The sequence below is a fragment of the Pithys albifrons genome, chromosome 8 (genome assembly GCF_047495875.1).
Source record: "Pithys albifrons albifrons isolate INPA30051 chromosome 8, PitAlb_v1, whole genome shotgun sequence".
Classification (NCBI taxonomy): Eukaryota; Metazoa; Chordata; class Aves; order Passeriformes; family Thamnophilidae; genus Pithys; species Pithys albifrons.
In genome coordinates this window covers 6283271-6302225 of record NC_092465.1, presented here as the reverse complement: position 1 = coordinate 6302225, position 18955 = coordinate 6283271, and the positions used below count along the sequence as shown (strand labels likewise).

The window sequence follows — 18955 nt, the reverse complement described above, 5'->3', positions numbered from 1 at the left end:
TTTAAAATACCATTTATGAAACCCATAATAAGCAAGGCAGTTGGAAAGATGTATAAAGAGAACTAAAGATGTGGGAAGCAGGTTTCATCAGCTTCTCCCAAGAACGAATTCCACGCTGCTCCAGCTGACAGGCAGATCCCTCACGCATCCTGTGGGAGCTGCCAAGAGAAGAGCTCTGTTGCCTCCAGCATCCTCTGGTTCCCTCTATTGGGAAAAGAGCCTCTGTCTGATTCCTGCCTGTGCCAGCTCTGAAGGTGATCAGTGTAATGCTAAAGGAGTGTGGAACTGGGCTGTGCACTTAGTTCTCCAGAGTTTATTATGCCCACAGTCTCACAGGGAAGATAATCACCATGTGTTGGTGACCACCAGCTTCACAACAGGTACTGCTGCCGTGTGTCCTTTATGCCAGTCAGCTTTACCACTGCCTTCACTGGGCTGAACCAAGCAGAAGTTAATTTTAGTCACTGCTATTTTTTTTACAAATAATACCATAAGCCCACCTTGGGACGGCGTTGTGAGTGTGCCCAAAATCTTCTCCTTCAGGAGTTCTCATTTTGTGTTGATTGCACAGATCACATCAGGGGAGCAGAACTCAGCAGTGGCTGTGATTAAAACCTGTCTCAATTTCTGGTTTAGGTTACATTGAAGAACCTTGCACGGTCCCTTGCCCGTTTGATTGCAAATTAAGCGATTGGTCCAGTTGGTCTCCTTGCAGCTCTTCCTGTGGACCGGGGGTGAAAGTCCGATCCAAGTGGCTCAAGGAGAAGCCGTACAATGGAGGTCGTCCCTGCCCAAAGCTGGATCTCAAGAATCAGGTGAGTGGTGGTAAAATAGCCAACACATCTCTCTGTGCTTGCTGTAATGTGAATTGTGATCCAAAGGTGAAGAAATTAAAATCAGGTTATCTCTGGCACCACACCTTGTGACACGTTTTGTAGGCAATCCTCAAACGTCTTAAGGATTGAGGGAGATATGCTCAGAATTTGACCTGGAACACTGTATCTCTTACATGAGAAAATTGTTATCTCCCAGAGCACAGGAAGCTCTGGATTAATAATCCCACCTGGACAGTGTTGAGACATCAGAAAGTTCAGATGTCATGGCTATTTTAAAACTTTTTAATTCTTTCTGAGACTACGGTTGCTGTAGAAACATTTTAAAAATATATATTGCTATTTTTAGCAACATTTCCCTTCAACACAGCACCAGTTCCCTTGAACATTAATCTCTGTATATTCAATATTGAAGTATCCTATCAGATGAAAATAATCTTTAAATTGCTACTCTTAAAGAAAGATCAACATCTATTTAAATGCTACTTAATGCTGTATGCATTTTTGCCAAGTGAATAGTGATTTCCTACATTTCCTGATTAATTCTCAACACTCATTAACACTGATGAAGTACTGTTTCGTTTTGCCTGTCCTATATTTCAGATTCAGCCATGAAAATTAATTAATAGGACAGAAACAGCCATGCTGATGGAACTTCATATGTATATTATGAATATGTATATGTATAAAATATGTGTCATGTAGAATGAGTTCAGTGGTATCCATGCAAAGATTCATTTATGTAGTGGTTGGTAGGTGCTAGAGCTGCTGGATGCAGTTGTTTTTCTGCACAACCACTGCTGCAGGAGTCATGTCCTGGGATGCAGCACCACTTCCAACTCCTCACTATGAACTTGCCTCATTCTGTTCACAGTTAATTTTTTTTTTTCTGTGAGAAACTTGGCTTCTTTTTTCCTTTTTCTTTTTCCTTGTTCCTATTTGAAATTCATCGGAAGTAGGCTGACAGAAGCAGCAGGGACTACCAAAGTATAAAACTGCAATAAAGTGTATGCTGTCCATAGCTCAGTGCTTTCCTTAATAGATCAGACAGATCACCAGAGAGGCAAAGTGAAATCCCACAGTAAGTCATATGGTAACAATAAGCTCCTTTGTAATGAAAAGATACTGGGGTTTGTTACCCACAGACACAGCAGACTCCTTCCATTAAAAGCAAACTTATTGCTATCATGTGTTGCCTATTCCCACACACATTAGAGTTGCTAGTTCCAAAAGCCTTTCAGAAGATATTAAAGGAAAGAAATTGTTTAAACTTGGAAGTTATGTCTTTGTACAGTTTATCGGTGCATGGTGCTTGCAAAGTGCTGTGGCTGGTATTAATATAAACGTGATCGCTGCTTTTTGCCTCTCACGTCGGGATCTGAAACCCACTGCATTCATTAGAGGTTTTCTGTTGTGGGCTGGAGTAGTGACACTGTAGAATTGCATTAAGGTCTGTTTCCTTAGGCTTGTGACTTCTTGTTTTTGAGGTTTGGGGGTTTTGGATTGTTTTTTTTTTTTTTGGTTGGTTGGTTGTGTGTTTTGGGTTTTTCTTTCTTTGCCTATGAGTTTGAGGGTTTTTTTAGGATATAACAGAAGATATTCCCAGCTGTTTTAGCACACAAATGGATTATAATTTTCCAATTTAGATTTATAGGATAGAGTCCTATCCTATATGTTGCAGAGCTTTCAGGATAAGAAGAAATTGTTGTGTTCATAAGGGAAATGTGTTTTTATACATATATATGTATGTACACTTAGATATGCCCACATACACAGGCTGTGTCTGTCATTCTATCTATCACTTCTGGCAGCACTTCTCAATTCTTTGTGCAGCTCAGAAGGAGTTTTGCACTGCACCCCTGGAACTGGACTGCCAGATTTAACACACCAAGCTCCACGTTGCAGTGTGTACGAGTTGCCTGTCCAGATGGCAAACTAAATTAGCTGATGGCACTGCTGTTTAGCTAAGCTGGACACATATTGTTAATCCCCTGGCAGGCAGATTATCTGCTCTTTCCTCTGGTCTGGGTAGTGTTCAAATCCTAGAGCAAAGCTCTATAGGTTCATTAGATATAAAAATGTGACATCCTAACTATTTTATATAATCTGGATTACATACCTGCAGTAAATACTTGCTTTTGTTTTATATCAGACATGGGAAAGCTAAATCACCATGGTGCTGAGTTGTACTTTTCACTGGATACTGTGTTTTATTGTGTATTATGCAGTTGATAAAACTTGAGCTAACTTAGAACCAGTAATGAATTCCTCCAGGTGCCAGTAGAATTTGCTTATGATTGCCTTATTATTTCCTCCAGTATTTTTAGTAATTTTTTTTATTATTGCTTCAGAGGTTGGGTCTTGCTATTGCTTAATCAACTGCTTTGGAGACCCTTCATTTTTTCCAGTATTTTATAATTAAATCCCTCAGTCAGTTTGTATGTTTTTCTTATTAAGCCAGATAATCTTTGCATCCCCTTCTTGTGCAGAGTGTTGTCTAGGCTTTTTGGCAGATCCCTACATGTCTTTTTCTTCTATGCCTTTCACATATTTGACATAAATTTCACTGAAGAGAATGTTACTTGAAACACTATTCCAGCAATTCTTTCTTACCATTTCCCCTATGTACAGATGTTTAGCAAAGCTCCTGCTTTGGGGATACGGGCAGTTTGCATGATCGAACAATTTATTTTATGAATATAGATAGTTATTTGAGTCACATAAACTGTGCCATAAAAGACTGTCCTCCTGGAGTCTGTTTGGTCAGTGTAGTGCAGCCTGCTTGTGTGTTTAGGATAGAACTTTTTAGCAGGAGTTTGATTTTATGCAGAAATAATGACATGCTCTATTACTGCATAATGTTCCATGGGGTTTATGCTCTTAATTCCACAGAGGTTTTGACTCCTGTCGTGTACCTTGAAGCCATTCTTTCAATTGTCTTCATCTGCCTGTGGAGCCTCTCAAGCAGCCCACTCTTTTTGCAGTAGATGCGAGAAGTAAATTCAGAGTTAGGAGAATTAATTCAGCTTTTTTTTTCATTTCTTCTCATTATATTCAATGGACTAGGTTGAGCCCTCTCAGCTTTTATTCCAGGTTATTTTCTAGTAGAAGTGCCAAACATTTGTGTGGCCTGTATGCACTTGGTGTTCTGATAGAATCACTTGATTTGATGTAGTCACTGCAGCCCTAAACTCTGTGTTGTTGCCCTGTGAAATGAAAGGGTAGATTACAATATCTGGGGGAAGAGATGACAGTATTTTAATGCAGCTGCTGTAATGTGCAGAATTCCTGTTGCCTTGTACCTCTGTTTGGAAATGGTTGGCTCACTGCATTTGGCTCCATGTCTCCAGGAAAATGGGCTTTGCCTGGAGAAGCTGCTCTGATGTGGGGCTGGGATTGCTTCCATTGGATTAGGGGGTCAGCTGGCAGCTGTTCCTGGCTGTGCAGTGCATGTTAAAAGAGGTGTAGCATTTACATTTTTCTATTTCTGCTCTTATTTGAATGCACTTACACAGCATGCAGTTGCTAAGCTATTTAATATGTAGTTCTACATGATGAAAGGTTAAATATGAGTTAAGGGGGGTTTATTGCCTGCATATTCTTTTATAGGTTTTTAGGATTACTACAAGAAAATTTATCTTATTTTCAAGATTCATGAATTCCAAGGATTATTTTTTTATTGATTGCTCTCATACATATTCTTGTCAAGATTTTCCCTCCTTCTCCTTCCCCCCCCTCTCTCTCTCTTACCCAGTCCTGCTAAAGGACAAACATCATAGCAAGTAGTTTATCCCCTTTATATAAGCTGTATATATTTAAGCAAACATTTTTAAAGGATTGAGAGTATTTGCTATGGCAGGCATGGCAGGAAAAAAATGTAATGTAGTTAGAATGTAAACTTACTGCTTTCATTAAAATGAATATTTTATTCTTAATGACATTTTCTGCTGTTCGCTCTAGAATATGAGAAATACAGACACTTTGCACATTAGAATTTCAAGTGCTTCTGAGGCTGCACACAGGAGTTTAAGGAAGGGCAAAAGGAGGGCAGTGGTGCATTTACAGACCAGATCTCTCAGAAGCAGGTGTGAAGATGTGTGAATTTCTGGAACGTTTTCACAGAAAGTGACTGGTTTAGTCCTACTTGCCCTTTGGAAAAAACTTTTTTTTATCATCAGCAAAAATCGTATCAAATTTCTTTTCAAAAATTAAAATCTTGCAAAATTTCTGGCTTTTAAATCTCACCATCAGAATGTACAAGGTTGGGTGGACTTGGAGACTGCTGTTACAGTGGAAGTCACTGTCTCTTGGAAGCAGAGCTGGGCTTGGAGCAGGAGGTGGAGGGGTGTGTGCTGGGAATGTGTGTGTGATCTTTCCCCTTTTCTAACTGGTAATGTTAGGAAGGGTCTGTTCAGGAAAGACCTTTTTAAAGATGCTTCCAGAGCTTTTCATAGTAATGCCTAAAAATCCCTCTCAAAGCAGCACAGTAGTGTGTAGACTAAAGATTGCCTTGCTCACATTGAGTAGCCATTTCTGTAGGCAATTTTGGCTCACATTTGGCAAGGTAAGATTCTGTGGTCCAAAAATGCCCTTAGACTGTGTCAGGGAAACTCTGCCTAAGGAAGAGCAGCACAGCCTGGCTTATCCCAAGGCACTGCATTGAAATAATGTCCCCTTTTTCAGGTAGGTAACTGTTGTCAAAGCAATAATTTTATATGCAGTAAAGTTTCTGAATAAGCAACATCTAACCCTATTGTATTTTGCCTGTTTTCCTTTCTTTAAGTTGTATTCTTGTCTCTATTGGCTGACACAAATATATGCAACCTCTTTGATTTATCTTTGTCCCCTATATGCCTGTTAATTGTTAAAATAGTATTTATACTCTAAATTTTGCATGTGTCTGACTGCAAAAGACTTTATTTTCATGCTTTGTTTTGGTGTAGTATTTGATCATACTTTTCCATTGCATCAATATATTTATCATATATACATATGTGTGGATATATGTGTTGTGTGAAGTGTTTTCAAAACTTTTAGGCTCTTGCTTTAGAAGTTAAGTTTGAACCCAGTACCTTTAATTGCTGTCACAGAATTAGCTGACATGCAGTCCCTGGCTTGTGAGTTGCATGTACAGCCCTCACCTTCCAGTAGGAGAAATTGGTCTTCAAGAATATCATTATTATGTAGTAGTTATAGATAGCTCCTGCTTAAATCACTTCTTTTATAATAGAGATTTCTAATTGTCAGCAAAAGTCACTGAACTTCTTTTAGGCGCTCCAAATCTCTTCCCCTCATGGATTTCAGCTGCCAGTAGGTGATTTCTGAGCCCAGTCCTGCTGGATCAGTCCATTGGCTGTGCAAGATCCCACCCTGTGCCATGCATGTCTGACTTACATTTTCCTCTGGCTCTGTCAACACTCATTTGCTTCATGTGCAACTTAATTCTGGAAAAAAACAAGCCTATCATTAATCTCAGTTTTATCTTCAGAAGGTCTGATTTCCTCCCACTCTGCCTTAAAGGAAGAAATTACAGCATAAACCACATTTTCTCTCTGATTCTAGTGCAGTTTTACAGTATCATAAAAATGACAAGTTTTTTTGCCTGCTACACTAATGTGGGAGAATTTTCAGTGTCAAAAAACGGTGAGAACCTCCTGTTTCCCTTACACTTTTCTTGCTGTGACTGAAAGTTTGGATACTAAACAGCAATTTATTTTGTTAAGTGAGCAAAAGCAGCAGCCAACTCTGTGTAGCCTGAGCACTATCTCAGCTGCCTGGGAGTCCAGCAGGTGGGTGGGTGCTGCTTCACTTCCTAAGGGAAATACAGCCACTTCCCATACCCTGTAGTGTCTACTGCTCTAATTCCCAGAGTATATTAAATTTGTATTTGCCTTCTGTAGCTATCCACACTTGGTTTTCGTTTCTCCTGCAGGTTTTCTGTTGAATAAAGAGTCATATAAACATATTTTCACAATTGCTACTCATGAAAAGCTTTAGCCTCACAAAATGGAGCCGTTTAACAACTTCCTCAAAAGTACTTTTCACTTTTGTGGTTTTCTTTTTTCTAGATAGCTGCTTTAGACTTCTCTTTAATAATAAAGCAACTTGAGACAGGGTATAGTGCTGTTCTTCTGCAATTGGGAGAGAACATTTGCACTTTGTGAAGTTAAACCTGTTACAATGCCAGTCTCCTTCCTGCAGTTAATCAAAAAAAAATCAACAGCCTTGTGCTAATTGGTTAAAGTACATTTTTTTCTGCCTACTACAACCACTACCAAGTTCTTAATGAAATATGTATCAGAGCAGGAATTTCTACTGTAAAAGAAATTGGTATGTTTGCATCTCTGCAACTGAGAACATACCCAAATTATTTCTGATTCAAATATAGTTCCTACATTTGTTGTTGAAAGGAATATTTATTGTTTATTAGAACAGCATACTGCAAAATATAGTGAAAGAGAGGAACTGTACCCAAAGTGCTTTGTCCTGTTGATTTCTCTGCAGAGAAGTTGGAATTAAATGGAAAATCTGCCATAGGTGGTCGGATGGCCCAGTAGAGAAAGTATTAGCATTTCACCTAAGGAACTGCAGTTCAATTGGTTTGGGCAATATTTTTTTTGAGGGAAGAAGTCTGGTTTGTGCTGAATCTCTCGTGGACAATATGTCATGTTGGAGGACCAGCACACAGTGTGTGTCATAAATCAGCGTGACAGCCTCTAACACTGAGACTGAACTTACTCTTGCTTGTCTTTGTCTTAGGAGCAGGAGAACACGAAGGATTGATGCCTTGGTTATTCCTTGGCAGCAGATTTAATCTTGGGGATTTTTTTTTGCTGCTTCTTCCTCCTTTTAGAAAACTTTCTATTTCTTTTACTGCAAAGTTTTGCAGTGCAATTTGTTCTTGGTTTTAGGTTTGCAATTGTTAAGGAAGGGGAGATGCTGCATTACAGTTAAAATACAGACCCAGCTTCTGTTCTAATTGGAACAAACCCAAGAGTATTCTGAATAAAAAGTGTTGGTACATCTTCACCTTTTCAGAAGCTTCACCTTTGGCATGCATTTTATCACATGAGGCTCAGTCCTCAGAAAGAGTGAATTACACAGAACTATCCCTTCTCTTGCTTTTGGCAAATTAAATGAACATTTTGACACATTTTCCTTTTCTTTACTCTCTTTTACAACTTCTTTCTGCACAAAATTAATTTCCAAAATATGATCTTGTTGATTGCAAAACACTGCTGTAATGGAAGACATGAATGTGGAAATGTCTTTTGAAAGATTCTGAGTCAAGCCATGAAATTCATGGCATGAAATTCATGAGTTCTGAGAACCTGCCACACGACGACTTCAAAACTTGCTGAAGTGTGAATGCAACAAGATACTGCCAAGGTGTTGCACAGGAGTGCATAAGCAGAAGGCAGCCCAGATCTGTCCAATCCAGGGAGCTGGTGTGTAAATGAGAATCATGGGGAGAGAGCATCCAACATGAACGAAGGTTGGGTTGGCTTCAGTTGGTAAATTAGGTGCTGGCATTGGCCTGATTAAGCATCTGCTACTGTCAGAAACCCCTGTGAGGTTATTCTAGGAAGAAGCTTTAAGAAGGGATGTGATGGCAGTCTGCTTCCAGCTCTGCTGTTGGAAAGGCTGCAATAAAGACATGAATTTCCTCTGCTCAGGACAGAGTATCTCACATATCCTTTGGCCAGACAAATAGCAGCTGCTGGATTTGTCTCACAGGGGTCTCTGTATGAAGGTCTTCTGCGTTCTCTTGGCTGGGTATGCAGCTCCAGCATGCTTACTAATGAAGACTTTGGTCCCTTTTCTCATTTTCCCAGTGGACAGCAGGGTCTTTAGAAGGACTGAATTTTCCCATAAATATATACCAGATTCTGTGTGTCCTCAGTTTAAAGCCAACCACATTTCAGTGGCTGGTTTTATTCCTAAGAGGAATAGGAGTTTGTTAAACACGGTCTGACTCACCTGCATGCTGTGAACATACCCCGAGCATTCAGAGCAGAAAATTTTTACTTTTCTGACTCCCCTTTATGAATAAGAGAGAATAATTGGAAATGAAGTTGCTGCTCAAAGAGGGAGAATGGACATGAAGATGTATGTGCTGTGAGAATTCATCTGTCAGAGCTCCTGAGCAGCCCAGGCACTCTCAGGCACCTCTTGCATAATGGTCATTAAAATGACCCTGCTCTTTAAAATAACCCTGGTCTTACCTCTTTTTAAAGTATTTACTATTGCTGTGTTGTTCTGTTTACAGCAGCTCTCATTGATTAATACTTAACAAGTGTTAATATTTTTTCTGGTGCAGATGTTTCTTGTGGCCATTTCTCAGAAATTATAACCATATCATTTGTTGGGTTTGCTTTGTTCTATGCTCTGTAGCAGATTGATAGATTCAGGAATGGACTTTATTTTCTTTTTATGTTGTTTAATTGGTTTTTTCCTCCAAGACATCAGAATAAGAGTGCAAATGACCTTCTGTATTCCTCTTGATCTCCCCCCACATGACTGGAAGGATTGTGCCAGGCTTGCCATCAGCTAAACCTGTGCATTTGAACCTCCAGTTGAATACATGAATTTTGCATCTCTCTTAATTGACAGCATCAGGATCATCAGCATTTCCAGATTGGTGGCTGGCAGATAAACCAGGCAGAGATTTCAGATCTCAAGGCCCAATTACAGCTTTCTGAGTGGTTGTCAAATACAACCCCCATGTCAGGGAGGGCTGTTGTTTCCAAGGGCTCTTTTCCCAAAGGTGAAATTCATTCTAGTCATGTGCTGGTGGGTTTGGGGAGAGAAGGGAGAAATTAAAGATATCTCCCCTCTACACCTGTCTGGGGCTCTCCCAGCTTCCTGAAGCCCTTGTTTTAGCAGGGACACCAAAAAAAGAGCTGTAAATATGAGCTGCACAAATTCAGCTAATCCTTTCTCATTATCTATAGATTGTGACATGTCTTTGAGTTATAAATGTGTTGCAGGCTGCATCCCCCAATAGAAAAACTAAAGGTGAGCAGATTTTTATATAGGAATGAAACACCAAAGGATAGATTCTTCTTCTCCAATAAGATGTATATTCTGTCCTGTCTAATTTTATTTACTGCCTCTCACTTGAGGAGTGCATAAATCAGCAGTCCTGTGCAGTCTGTTGTGATTTATTGCTTAATTAAAAGTTATGAGGGCTTTTAATCCGTCTATAATTTATATTATTTTTGAGTCAGCTGTTTTCCATATTGTAACTTAACCAGGAAACTTGCATCCTTCTATGAAGGGAGCATTTTGTGAGCCATTGGACTCACTAACAGATGTGGCCCATGATGGTGTCTCAGATGTTCCAGATTGACTTTGGAGTTCAAACTCAGAATCAAAGATAATTAAATATTAGTGCACTTAATAAAGTTTACCCAGCATTGGTTATAGTTTGATGGCAAATAGAGTCTACATGTGTTTTAGAGTTACAGATTAATTTCAAAAAGGATGAGACTCAGTTGTGGTTTCACAATGAACAGATGTTAGCTACACTTTAATAATTTATAAAGCAGGCTTAAAATGGTTATTTGGGTTTTAATGGAGGATTAATTTGGCTCTAGTGCTGAACCACATGCTGTTTGCAAAACAATAGAACAACCAGTTTTAGTGTTGTGTTTTGGTTTGGTCATCGGGCGATTTTATTTTTTTTAGTTGGTTACTGCTGTGCTTTTTCCTTAATTAAAATTATAACCAGAATGCATTATAAAAACAGACTTTTTTCCCCTTGTGAGTTACTGTGGAAGGATAAATGTATTATTCAAAATTCTTTTTTTTTTTTGTTGATAGCAGAGGTAACTGGCTTGAGACAGAGCCCTCATCTGATTTGGAGATCAGAAGGTTTATCTTCTTCTTTCTGAACTATCTTTATTTTTTGGAAACACTTGCTGGTTTCACTAGCAAAACTTTGTCCAATCCTGGCATTATAGATTTCAGGTGAAAGGTTTGGTGGTGGGTTTGGATTTCCTTGCTGGAACAGGGGGTTTTGCTGTGGGTTTCGACAGGGACTGGATTCCCTGTAGCTGTGAGTCAGGTGCCCTCTGTTGGTCGGTTCAGCTTGGCTGGGATTTCATTTGTGACTCCTGTGACTTCTGGGGGGATGGATGGGAAGAGCCTTCCCTGAGTCCCACCTGCCAGTCCTGCTTGAAATCAGCGGGGTCCTTCCAGTAGCCCCCTCTACTCCTTGTGAGGTGTAACCACTGGCAAACACTTCACCTCTCAACCTTTCTGCTAAATTTTGGATTTCCTACATAACTTCATTTGTAATTACAATGCTGTCACTGAACAGTCTTAACTGTTTCTTAAACAAACATTTATTCCTCGATTTCTTTATAAACCCTTTTCTTTGAATTAGTATTTTAATATCATTAATAAAAACAATTGAAGTGTTTTCCTAAAAAATCATTTAGAAAATGTCTTATGCCACATTACATAAAAACTGTAGATGTCCTTTGGTTAGTCAGGAAGATTTTATCTAAGCTGTTCTGTAGGAGTTTGAGAATTGCACAATTATTAATTAGTATGACCTTTGGCCATTAGAAATACTAAACCAAATAATATCTATCAGCTTTTCTGGTCAGTCTACATTCAACAATTTTTTCCAATATCTTTTGAGTTTAGGTGTCCTTTCTGCTTTTTAAAATTAGTTTTAAATTATGACCTTGAGATTTAAATTATTACTTTACTAAGTAAAAGTGAGAATTTTTCCTTATTTAAGGGGCATTATGAAGTTCATGAACTTTCTAATTAACTACCAGGCATAAAAATATTTCATTCTTGTTCTGAAGAGTCTGAGTATAAAGAGCAATGCTGAGAAACTGTAAGGTTTAGCAGCCTCTTCCAAGCAAGACTTTGAAAAGTGCTGAGGCTCTAGTGATATGCCACTTTTGTAATGTATTATGTATGTATTTAACTGGTGAAAAGAACCAATACATGTTTGTTAATGCTGTTTTGCAGTGTTCTAGTTGATACATTGAGTCCAGCTTTTCCATTCAGTCTTAGCAGACCTGTAAAACTCAGTCCATGGTTTCAGATTTACATTCCTGATGCTCCTCACTTGGCTTTGGTTTTGGTTTTGTTGGGAATTCATAGTACACTGAGCTTAGTGCATAGTCACTAAGTCCAATATATGGGCCTTTATTACTGTGCAAAATTTTTTCAAATTTTCTTACAGTAAAGCCCATCTGTTGCTTTAGTGTAAATTCTGTGTGCTCTCAAGTGGCCTTGTGGAATAAATATTTGTCTGTCTGCCAGTTTGGAGCCAAATGTTCCTGACTCTGTGGGCACGGATGGTTTTTTTTCATGTTGCCCATCCCCAGTTTGTAGCTGGTTGTGAAGCTGGGCAGTAAATAAACAGATTTGGATTTGTTGGAATACAAACACCAGTGAGTGCTTTAGCAGCCAGAGTAACAATAGACATTCATTAGAAAATCCATTGGAGAAATCAATTATATTTTGAGTTTGACTTGTTGAGAGAATGGACGTACTTGGTCTGTGTAAACCAGATTTTACTCCAGTGATCACCAGGTGGGCAGACAAAACAGGCTTTATGGATAGTCTCACAGGTGAGCAGAATAAGAAAAGGTTCATTTTCTGTGCTGTGTGTTCCCAGAACAACCACTGACAAAACAACTGGGCTTTTTGCGAGTGAGATATGTAAGATTGTGTCTTACAGAGCACAGTACACACACAACTCATCGGTCCTGAGAAAGCAAAGTCATGATTAAACTCAATCAGACTAAACATTTGCATATAAAAGAGGTTTTTCTTAATACTCATTCCAGGTCAGTGTTTGATAAATGACTCACAGATTTTCATCAGCATTCTCACGTCTCCATTTTTGCATAATAAGAATCCTCTCAGGAGCTGTATGCAAATGGCAGCATTTCAGCACAGTTACTTATCACACAGCAAATTCCAAGTACAAGTTGTATTTGGGTCATATCTGCATGCTAACCCCAGAAATTAATCCCAGCTAGAGGAAGCATAAATATTTTTTTACCTCCATTTTCTTGTTTTCACTTTGTCATAATAATGTAGCATATCACGGTACTTGAGAGCTTGGGAAGAGAAGGGAACACAGATTATTTCTAGAGTCTCTCTGATAGGACTAAAATATTCACTTGTTTTGAAGTAAAATGTTCATTTTAGGCAGAGCTCTTTTAGTCTGGCAATGCTGATTCTGTGCAGCTGATTTTTGTACATCTGAATGACAATTAATTTGTAATTAGATCCAAACAATAATCAGTGCCTGACAAGTATTGGCTTAAAACCGAGAATGAGCCAACAGTGTGCCCAGGTGGCCAAGAAAGCCAATTGGATCCTGACCTGGATCAAAAATAGCATGGCCAGCAGGCCCAGGGCAGTGACCCTTCCCCTGAACTCTGTGTTGGGGAGGCCACACCTTGAGTGTTGTGTTCAGTTCTGGACCCCTCAGGTCAGGAAAGAGATTGAGGGGCTGGAGCGGAGCCAGAGAAGAGCAACGAGGCTGGAGAAGGGACTGGAGCACAAGTGCTGTGGGGAGAGGCTGAGGGAGCTGGGGGTGTTTAGCCTGGAGAAGAGGAGGCTCAGAGGTGACCTCAGCACTGTCTGGAACTCCCTGAAGGGAAGTTCTGGCCAGGTAGGGATTGGTCTCTTCTCCCAGGCACTCAGCAATAGGACAAGGGGGCACAATGGGCTCAAGCTCTGCCAGGGGAAATTGAAGTTGGAGATCAGAAAAAACTTCTTTGCAGAGAGAGTGCTCAGGCATTGGAATGGGCTGCCCAGAGAGGGGGTGGATTCCCCATCCCTGGAGGTTTTTAAATTGAGCTTGACTGTGGCACTGAGTGCCATGATCTGGTAAAGGGAGTGTAGTTGGACCAAGGGTTGGACTTGATGGTCTCGGAGGTCTTTTCCAACCCAATCAATTCTATGATTCTATGATTCTGTGATCTCCATGTCCAGCTGTGCAGAGCAGCATCAGGCAGTAGTTCTTCTCACAGCATCATGTACCAAAAGGCTGAGCTTGAAACAGCTGTGAGAACTTTGGGGCTTGTTCCGTCTCTACGTGGCTTATTTCTCCTTCCCCCCCTGTAATCCCCAGTAAATTGTGTGTGCCTGAACCACTGGCCAGTACTTGCTGAGGGATGGGACGTGCTGCTCCACGTGCCTGGTGCTGCCTTTGTGGCAGCTCTGCACTTCTGGAGCATGCCCATAAATCCCTGGCATGGTATGTGACAGCAGATGCAAACACCACTTTTATGTCCTCTCTTCCACCTCGTGTTTTTCTAACAACTCTGTTGTTCTAACCAAATGCCTCTGGCCCAACTCTCATCATTTATTTAAATACAGGGAAATTCCAATTAACTTTTGAGACACCCGGAATTGGCTTTGTTTTTTTATAAAGCAGCATTAATTTACACAATATTTCCCTTTTTTCTGCCTATTCAGTGAGGGTCAAACCTTTGATCCAAGTTAGATGTAAGGCCCTACAGAGTGGCCTCCCTATAGAATAGTCAATCCTTTCATACACCAGGAGTTTGCATGTTTTTGCTGGATTGTGATCCAGTTCGCAGACTGGGAACCAGATGATGTTTGATTCAAAAAACCGAAAGATAATTTTTTTTGGCTCCAGCTAATGTTTATCAATGGAGTTAATAATGAAAGGAACAATCAGTCTCCACATGCTTCCCTGAAATGTGTCCAACAGTGTTTGCAACACTATTGAAGAATCATTTAAATGGTGAAATAAGGAACATTTGTTTTTTAATGTGTTGCAAATGGGAAAATTACAAATGCCTCAAAGTCACACGAGTGTAACATGCTCCCAGGATTGTATTGCAAACATCAAAGGGAAAGGAGTATGCTTCCCAAAAATTGATTATAGCAGAGACAGAATAACCTGAGTTTATGTAATTCTCTTTAAAGTAAAGTAAAAGTGCTGGCAGAGGTCTGTGCTTTGTATTTCCTCAGTTGAAATTCCTTCAGTTATAATATTCTCCCTCCTTTGTGTTTTTTTTTTTTTTTGGGGGGGGGTGAAACCCACACATTTTCTTTCAGTTAATTTTAATTATGTTGTATAACTTGCAGTGTGTAAATGGGCTTTGTTTAGGGAAGAGCTCCACTTTTCACTTCTACCATGTAATGGTTTTATTGCATAAGGGCGACTAAACCATGGGAAGTAACCTGCCTTTCCTAATTTGATAAGAGGTGAATTCTTCTGTTAATTCTTTTCCTATTTCCATTGAATTTAATTGATAAAATCTCCTAATGGCTTATGTGGAAACCAAAATGGGACAGTTCTGTGATGTTTCCCCTGGTTTCCCACACCAGCCCTTCCTTGGTTCTGACACTGAAGTTGTTGGCACTCAGTGCAGCAAAGAGCACTGACTGGGAAAAAAAGAAGCATTTTCCATGTAAAGATAGTTACTAAGAATAAATTTACTGGTTTGATGTGGGGTTTTGAATTATATTTTTAATTATGTTTTGTAGCAAACTGTAAAAAATGAGTGTTTATCTTAATAGCTTTACATTAATCATTGGTTAAGCCAATTTATCTTTTCTTTGATACCCCAGAACTATCTAAACGCTGCTAACAACTGCTAGAGACAAAACCCAATTCATTACCTACTTCCAATCAAAGATCACTTTTTCAGTGGTCTTGAATTTAATTTGCATTTAATTTGAGGTTTCATTAGGATAATTGTCTGTTGGTTCACTCCTGTAATTGAAGGTTTGCAGGAGAATTAATGTGCCATCACCCGAGGGAGAGGGGAGGTGCAGCAGGTTCACACATGGAATGCTCGTGGTATTTTCACAGGACATGGGACTTAATTCTCTGTTACACTCACAGAAATTTCAGGTAACTGTATTGGCCACTTAAAAACAGTACTAAATTTTGCCTTGGCATTAGGCAAATGATCTGCCTTACTCCAGTGAAAAGCCTGGCCCTTCCTCTCCAGTTGAAAATCCTCATCTTTGCCAGGTGGAGTGGATGGATATTTTCCTCTGTCTCATCTTTGCTGAAGTTTCCATTAGTACTAAAAGCTCTGCTCTCTGGCATTTTCTTGCCCCACAGACTTTATTGGAAGAAAACATCTCCATTCTCTAATGGTAAGAGAGCCATCCCACGCAGCTTCCTATCTCCAGACATATTTAAACCTTTTAGCCTCTCCTTGCAAGACAGAAGCTCCATTCTCAAAATTACCCTGGTTCTCTTCTGCATTTCTTTGAATTTGGGAAGCTCAATGTCCAGATTTGTACACACTACCCCAAGGAGGGTCTTAGCAGGACTTTGTAAAACACTGGTAATTGCACTCCATCTTGTAGGGAAATTCTAAGTTAAAAGCTTCCTGGATTGGATTTTCTTTTGGTCACAGCCACATCACATAATGTTTCATCTTGTGATGCCCCCCTGTAGTTTCCCAAGGTTGATTTTGGGGTTTTTTTTTTCAGTCTCCAAGTACATGATCTGTGCTCTGTACCCCTGAACTGCAGCCTCTCTGTGACACTTCAGTCCAGGGCCATGTGGATGTGGATCTTGCTCCACACCATCCCACTCCTCTCTGCATGAAGATGTCATTTAGCTTCTTGTGTTCAGTAGAATTTTCACAGGGCCATAGCTATTTGTGTGCCAGTATAATTGGTGAAATATTGCCCAAGACTGGCTGTCAGAGCAGTCCCTCAGCAGTGATGTTAATAACTTCCCTCCAGCCTGACGTTCCCCATTTCATGCTGCTGTTGCTGTCCTACCCCAGCAGTTTCAGGCCAATTTAAAATTTTTTGTACTAATCCCCCATCTTCTTCAATTTAACTAATAACTTCCCAGGTGACACGATGTTAAAGCTTTCCCAAAATCAGACTGCCAGGATCAATTTCATTTCCTTTCTCCAGAAATTGAGTTTTTTTCTCTAAGAAAGATGTCACATCAGTGTGCCTTACCTGTGTTAAATCCATCTGGTGTTCTCCCCCAGATTCTCTTAGCTTCACTGGCTTGGATTATTCTTTCCTTAAAATTGTTGTAAGGTTTTGCTGCTAAGTGTAGAAAAAGGGCTTTCAGTTGCTCTGATAATTTTTTTCCTCATTAAATATAGATGTGACATTTATTATTTCTGATTGTGTGATATTGGTCGTGTCTTGCTTGATTTATTAAACTTGCTACCCCATATGAAATTTCATCTGCCAGTTCTTTCGCTAGTCTGGATGGAAATTTCTAATTTTTGGACAGTTTATTTCTTGAGCTGTGAGTTCACCTCAGCCATGATACTTTCTGTGTGGTTGTTACCGTTGACATCAATGAGTATTGAAGAATGTTCATGTAATTTGGAGTTACCTACTACGTTTAATCTGTGCTCCACTCCTCCAGCTTCACTGTGTGGTGGCTCTGCTTCTTTGCAGGTTATCTCTTCACAGAGCACTTGTCATCTTTTGGCACTTCCTGTAGGATCCTCTGAATGTGCTCACTTGTCTGGGCTGTGGCAGCTGCCCCTCGCTGCCTGCTCTGCCCTTTTCTGACTCTAAGGTGGGATTCCCTTTGGTGCTTCCTTAATCTCCACAGCCACTCCCTTATCCCTGCAGGGCTTGTTCTCTCTGTGCAAAGTGAGGGCCAGTCAAGGTTTCATGCCTTACTCAAAGTGTGGATCCTGCAAGAATTGGCTTTTCTGACTGAAAACCTCTGGTCTCCTTCATCCAGCAGATCTTTCAGCCTCATGATCAGTGACTTCCCAGCTGGTCCCTCACTGTGCACAAGTCGCCCTTTTGAAGCCAAGAGCTGTGACTGAAAATGCCACCCCGTCTTCTAAGGGTTCTTCTTTAATGTAGAATTTTCATATAATAACGTACTTCAAATTTATTTTTATAGCCAGTTCATTTGTTCCTCTTAGGAAAAAGAAATCTGGAATAGCATCACCTTGTTTCAGTGGCTGAATGAACCTGTCAGTGACTGCTTTTGGAAATATCTGATTCTATTGTAATTATTAGCAGCATTTGTTCTGCAATAAAAGAGAAGTCTTGCTAAGCAATAGCAGTCTAATAACACTGTTTTTATATTAAAATCCTTCTCTTGAGGTCTGTGGGGTGTTGCCCACCAGCATTGTCAGCATTGTGGAACCATCCCAGTGTTACTTTCTGGGCCCCAGACAATTTCAGCCTGGTTTGGATAAACTTCTTTAATAATTTAATTCACTGAGTCTCATTTACCTTTCACTCTGGTGAATCTCCATGACATCAAGTAAGTCTCTTCTGATTTCTATGGCTGTAAGAAGAACATCAAGGTAGCTAAATATCATCTTTATCTGCAGCCTTCCAGAGCTGCACTGTGCTGCTCCTCAGCGGGTGATGCAAACCTTTCTGTTTGCTTCTTGGTGCGTGAATTGTAATTTTCTGGGAAGAGTTTAGATTTTTCAGTAGAACAATTAAAGAAGTATTTTAGTATAAGTTTTGACTTAAGGTGGGTGTGTATTAGGATGTACACAGATATATACAGAAAAGATACTGGAGGAAAAACCTAAATGAAGAGCTAAGCTGAACATACACTGTGTACTTGTTTTAATTGTCTTAAATAGTCATTTAAAATTTTTATGAATTCAGCAAGAACTTCCTGTGGTCAGTGGGAAGGAAATTCAAATATAAGATACTGAGATACTTGAATCTTGTTGAAATGTGCAGAAACCAACAGAGCAGTTTGGTTTGGTTTCACTGTGTGGGCAGCTCTGCAGAGCTGAAGACCCTTCCTCCTCTGGCTGGTGCTGCCCTTTGCCAAGGATGTGGTCATGAATTCACTTATACCCAGGGTTGAACCTTGTCACTCTTCAGCCTTAAGTTAAGTACAAGACTGTGTCACATCAGAAATTGAGAGATGTGTAATGAGGGATTGATGGTTTTTGCCTTGTAATGAAATGTTATCTGTGACTTGTTCACAAGAAAAATTAATAGTTATGTATGATACTGGCCAGCAGGTCATTGAGAAAAGCAGTAATGGGAAAAATTTTCTTAGAGCTACTGTGGAAAAATCAACTTTACTTCAAAGTTAGTGGCCTGGATGCAATTACTGAATACAATTTATAGCAAGCAAATATGAATATATACAGATTTATAGCAGTGTAGTTAAA

General features: G+C 39.8%; 1 protein-coding gene across 1 annotated transcript in view; it reads left to right on the top strand.

The window, feature by feature from the left end:
• Positions 1-18955, top strand: part of THSD7B (thrombospondin type 1 domain containing 7B) — a 310428-nt gene that overhangs the window by 230835 nt on the left and 60638 nt on the right. Inside the window, exon 16 of the mRNA XM_071562679.1 lies at positions 637-815. Coding sequence (XP_071418780.1) covers positions 637-815 — 179 coding nt within the window. The remainder of the gene's footprint in view (positions 1-636; positions 816-18955) is intronic.